This window comes from Ceratosolen solmsi, unplaced genomic scaffold (genome assembly GCF_000503995.2).
Source record: "Ceratosolen solmsi marchali unplaced genomic scaffold, CerSol_1.0 scaffold27, whole genome shotgun sequence".
In the NCBI taxonomy this organism is placed as follows: domain Eukaryota; kingdom Metazoa; phylum Arthropoda; class Insecta; order Hymenoptera; family Agaonidae; genus Ceratosolen; species Ceratosolen solmsi.
Window position 1 is genome coordinate 5,141,412 of NW_011948426.1, and position 6,246 is coordinate 5,147,657.

Below are 6,246 nucleotides of genomic sequence, written 5' to 3' on the forward strand. Positions count from 1 at the left end.
AAATATTTGTCATCTTTTCTTTATAATACTACTGACACGTTAAAAACGTGAAAGTAAAAATTTTTTTGTTTTTTGAATTTAAGATATAATGAATATTTTACTGACTCAAAGTTTTTTGCATTATGTATAAAAATTACTCATGTACCTAATCAAAATTTGAAGCAAAAAACTTTTTGTACAAATCTAATATTTATGGTATTTTATAAGGATACAAATGTTAATTTTTTATTGTTAAAAAAATATTAGGCTAATAAACTGTTATGTGTTGACCAGGCAAGTCAATTATGAATCCAGTTGCAATTAAAAACAAGCTTTATTTTATAAGCTTAATTGTATTATAAATTATGTTTAATAATTATTGTTATATACATTCGAATGTATACATACCTGTATAATCCAACTCATACAAATGTTTAAAAATATTGCAACAATCTTATGAAGGTCAATCCGTTCTACTTGAATATCAATATATTTATGATTCATACAACCTGATATGCCTGCAAACTAAATCTTTTATTGTACACAATTGTGATAAATCAATAAAATATATTTTTTTCATAAATATATGTGTATGTACTTTCAATACAACGTTTTATGTTTGCGAGGTCAAATGTATGTAGGTATAATAAACTTCAAATTTCCCTACTGCCATCATCATTATCACAGAATGAAAGGAAAATTAAAATAAAAATGATAATTGATAATATATTTACAATCAATATTATAATATAAAGTAATACAGAAAATATAATAAAAAAAATGAAGTAAACAATTCCTTTTACGATATTACAAACAATTGAGACAGACCAGTTTACAATAGATTTAAAAAAACTAAAAATTCCAAACATTTTTTTAATTATAAAACATTTTAAAGGTTAAAACTTGCAAATTTTGACGTTTTTTATATTTAAATTTTAGAAACAATAATAATGCATTTGTTTTTTCTATGCGCGCGTGTGTGTGTGTGTGCATACATTTGTGTATATATCTATATAATAGAAATGTATATAAAAGAATAATTGTACGTGCTTGTATATATATATATATATATATATATATATATATATATATATATATCTTAAAAACAAATATATATAAATAAATAACAATATTTATAAATATTCATTATTTTATTTCTTTTAAAATTGAAAATAAAATATAAGTTATTTATTTCAATGACAATTGTAAAAGTTATAATTTTTTATAAAACACTATATTCTGAAGTTAATGCTCAAATATATACCTCGTATAAAAATATTTTTACATCCCTTCTTTTGTATGAAAAATAAGTCTTGTATAAATCAAACGATTTCATTAATATTTTCTACGATTCATTGTGTTGGTAAAAATTTCTTATTCGTTCTTTTAAAATTGTAAAGACACTTTCTAAATGGATTTTCAGAATAGTAAATCAATAGTTTTTAATTTCAATAAATAGTAACAAATTTATGTTTAAATCTTTCGTTTAATCTATATATTCATAGGAAATATTGATTTAAACAAAAAATGAATTTAAGAGATTATTCATGAAATTAAAATGATTCAAACATACTGTAGAATTGTAATTTAGGAAACATCCTAAAATAATTTCATGTTTTATATTTTACAAATATTTATAATGAGGTAAATTTTATTATACAAGTAAAAAAATTTTTTTTAATTGCTACAATTACAAATAATTAGCTATCCTGATTTTTTTTTTATCATGCATTTATCAATTTACGTTAAAATAGTAAATATATTGTTTAATTATCTTTAGGAAACTGATAACTTTTTAAAATTTTAAAACATTAAAAAAACACAAAACCTTAATATTAAATAATTTTTAAGGATTTCGTAATTAAAAATTGTTACGCCAAATAAATATTGCGGATTACAGATTCTATTTATAATTAGTATTTAAAATGAACAAAAACTCGACTATGTCGAGACTATAAAATTCCGTTTAGATAGTTTTTCCACAAATTCTTTATAATCACGTTTTTAACTATGATAGTAGATGCTTAAATAAACTGCATATTTTTATCCTTGATTTTCACAGATTGTCTAAATTAATTGTTTAATGCGATTGAACACCGTTTTCTCTTCCAGTGGAAGTATAACAATCTTTTGCTTCTCCACAAGCGACCTTTTGTGAGATAACTGGACTCGGGAAATTATCACGTTTGTAGTGATAGAATTGATCCGTATTTTCGGTATAGGTTTTATTTACGGTTGTAACATTGAGTTCATCTGCGGCTATGTAACATGCACCAAGTGCTGCTGACGTTGTGAGTCGAAGAAGAGTTAACTCCTCTATGGTCCCATTATTATGAATTTCTTCAATAAATCCAGATTTTAGATAATTCCATGATTTCCATATAGAACCGACGCTTATTACCTTCAATCCACCATGTTCTAATTTCAGATCCTAAAAACAGAAAATTGTACTTACAATGTACATACTTATCTCAGATGAAAGAAATACAATTTATATATTACTTAAAATATGTTATAAAATATATTATGCCCTCGAAATATTCGTTTAGCAATTATTTAACTTGTCCATTTTAAAAAATTAGAAAAATTGTTATTATTTTTCTCGTTTCATTAGGGCAAAATGATTATTAAAGAGGACAAAGTCTGTTAAAATATTGCTTTTAAATATAGATTGCTCATCTAAATGGAAAAAGTTCTAACGTGCATATTCATGAGTATGAATAATAATGTACACACTTATTTATTAAGCCAAAATGAAAATTGCAATATTATATGTTTGTGTGTGTATATGCGCGCACGGGCGCCCAAATATTATATACACATGATATATACTTACAACACATTTTTAAGAGTAAGTACAAATAAATAAGTTTTAATATTGTAAATCCCTATAAGAATTTATCGGCTTGGTGATTTTATTTTTTCAAAAAAGTATAAAAAGTAATAATATCTTCTATATATATATATATATATATATATATATATATATATATATATATATATATGTTATGACATTAATAAAGAGTATTTTTTATTATCAAAAATAATTTTTTTTATCAAAAATTATTCTATATAATTGTTTTTTATTGCAGTATTATTTGCGGCGTTAAAATGGATAGCCACATATAAAAAAAATCATAAATTTTTTGTAATAAAATAAAACTGCTTGGCAATGTTGTATATATTTAAGGTACTCTGATTTGCATGTGTAACTGAATTAAATTTTGAAATATTTTTTGAAATTTTAAATCCTTATTACAATTATGAAAAAGTGTTTGCTTATAAACATCGTACATTGTGTGCGTTTCGAGCTAGAGCAATCACATATTTTGCAAGAAATGTGCCGGCTTGTTGAAAAAGCTCCAAGCAAAGCGGATCGTCTCTATCGCAGCCGTAGACAAGCTCTTTTGTGAACATGGCGAACTTGCACTTGTCAAAATTGGAATAGAGATGGGGCATCATGCCCTGCTGGTCCACTACGCAAAAGTAAGCCTTCATTGCTGGCCAGACGTACGATGTCGGATGGGGTGGGCACATTAAACCATCGAAATAATCGAAAACGTACTTACAAGCTCGTTGCGCTATCCAATAAGCTATAACAGACGTTATATAAAAGTAAATTTAATAAAAGTAATATATAAAATATATAAAGTAAGCTATAAAGAAAATATAAAAATATAAACATATATTTATATAAAAGTATATGGGTTTATGCATTGTGATTTTTTAAAAATAATTTCTAAATTTAGTACAGTATATCGTGGAATATTGACATTACATAACTTTTATGTATTTTATATTAAGTACTATAGTAATACTCTATCTTATATTAAATACTTTACTTTATTCAAAATTATGATCTTCTATACTCCTTTGCTCACACACGCAATTTAAAAAATTTAAATTATAATAAAATGCACTGAAAACAATAAAATCATGAATTTACAATATAAGGAAATGTAATTGTTCCATACTCCAGAATATAGAAAGAAGGTAGAGAGAGAGAGAGAGAGAGAGAGAGAGAGAACATAATGTTTAAAAAATATAAATAATATTTTAAGCAAGAAAAAACTTGGCAACTGCAAAAAATCGTTATATATGTATTCACTAAATAAAAAAAGACAAAAATAATTTAAAAATTATATTTCTTTCGTTAAATTTTTTTATTTCATTCTGTACATTTTATTTTATTTCTTTCGGTAAAAGAAAATATAGAAAAAGAATTTTAGATACAAATTCTATCTTCAGAGATAGGAAAAAATTATTTTATGTAATTTAATTGTTGAAACTAAACGTTAGCACATTTTTTAGGAATTACATTTGTAAATTAAGTAAATCTGTGTGGCATAGTTTTTAAACAATACGTTTAAACATTTGCAGAAAATATTATAAAAATATTGGTAATACATAATAATTTTGTCTCAAAATAGAAGATATCATACATTTCAATCATATTTTATCAATCTTCTTGTAAGGTACACGAAATTTTTATAAAAAAATGCATTTTACACTAACTTCCAACACATAATATAACTTTATTGTACACCGGCTAATACTATTTTTATTTTGTATTAAACATCTAAGATAAAAGACTAATGTTCCAATTAAGATTTCAATACAAAAATTTCACTGATTTATATAACATTTCGAACGCGAAATCCTAATATTGTCTAATCTAATGTATTAAAAAATGTATAAAAATATATACTGTTCATAAGGTACGATTTTCTTTGAAAAATTACTTTTGCTTAACGTTAAATAAATTTTTTTTTATTAATCTAACTATACATTATTTAATATTCGTTCAAACTCTGCATATTGCAATAATTAATGAATTAATAGAAATTTTAACTGAGATACCATCAATGTTCATTTCAAATGTTTACTTTTCATATTCAACACATCTTCCGTTATACAATCATTTTATGTTATCCTAATTATAATTTTTGTAACAATTACAATATTATTTTTGCTAATCTAACATAATTATTGAGCAACTTTAAGCAGAATAATTTAACATTCGACAATTTCCTTTAATGAAAAAATTCACTAAATTTTTAATCAAATTCCACATTTAATAGAATTTAAAATTACATCTATTGAAAAAATCAATAGTCAATAAAAAATAGTAATAGGTAATGCATTGTATAATTAAAGCATTTATATATTAATTCTTATTGTTTATATAAAGATGAAATATTAATTTTTTACACTAAATATATGTAACTCGTTAATATACTATAATATTTAAATGATGGAAAAAGAATTTATTATAATTTGTTAATATTATAGTTTACAACAATATCGTAAATTTTACTTATTGATAATTTAAAACCCATTTTTACATCACACTAAGTTATATACTATTTATCAAATCATGATAAAACATTATCTTTAACATCATTATATCTGGAATTCAACGGTACTTATTTTAATTATATAAAAATTTTTAGTTTTAATCTTTATAAAATAACTGTTTCGTTTATTAGCTTAAATTTAATAATTTATTTACATGCTTATTATATTTATTTATTTCAATACAGAATTGTGTAATTTAATAGGTCATTTCATTTCCTTTTGAATAATTATTGTATTTAATAATTGTTACAATTATTTTCTCAATGTTAACATTTTTTTTAAGTTCTATACATCTATTTTAATATTGTATTAATGTAAATTTAATTATTAAATTCAGTTAGCAGTTTTATAAATTAAAAATAACTTCTTTTTATTTAATGTTAATTAATTACTTATATTCTATCAGTAATCATGGATTGTGAAATCTAATAAGTTGTCAGAAAAACACACCAAAAAGTAATAAATGCATTTGAACATTGGTTGCATTTATTTTTCTATAATTTTGCAATGAATCATAATTTTCACATAGCATTACATATAGCGGTAATACGTCACTTATATCTTATTATTAAAAGCTGTTTTAAAAACTTCCAGATAGTCAGTAATAAAATGATAGAAAGGTCAAATTGAAACTGATAAAATTACATAGATTAATATGAACGATTTGATAAAGTGTCAAATACTTTATTTATATAGTTCGATTTTTAATAATAAAAGTTAAATTTTAATTTTAAAAAATGAATTCGAACAGTACCGTTAATATCTTATAATTAATTTATAATTTGAAGTACATAAATTGATCTTACCACTGCCTTCGTCGCTCACCATTGACCCCCATCCACCACAACCATACGTCTTACCATCAGGATTCTCAAGAACAGAGTTACTACCTGTTCCGGAAATAACTAC

The 6,246-nt window shown here is 23.0% G+C and overlaps 1 protein-coding gene across 1 annotated transcript in view; it reads right to left on the bottom strand.

The window, feature by feature from the left end:
- Positions 1-1,985: 1,985 nt before the first annotated feature.
- The window catches only part of Nagk (N-acetylglucosamine kinase), a 14,482-nt gene continuing 10,221 nt past the window's right edge, over positions 1,986-6,246 (bottom strand). Inside the window, exons 6-8 of the mRNA XM_011500860.1 lie at positions 6,144-6,246; positions 3,274-3,572; positions 1,986-2,410 (exon numbers count right to left, since the gene is read on the bottom strand). The exon at positions 6,144-6,246 is cut by the window's right edge and continues 156 nt beyond it. Coding sequence (XP_011499162.1) covers positions 2,060-2,410; positions 3,274-3,572; positions 6,144-6,246 — 753 coding nt within the window. The 3' untranslated portion in view covers positions 1,986-2,059. The remainder of the gene's footprint in view (positions 2,411-3,273; positions 3,573-6,143) is intronic.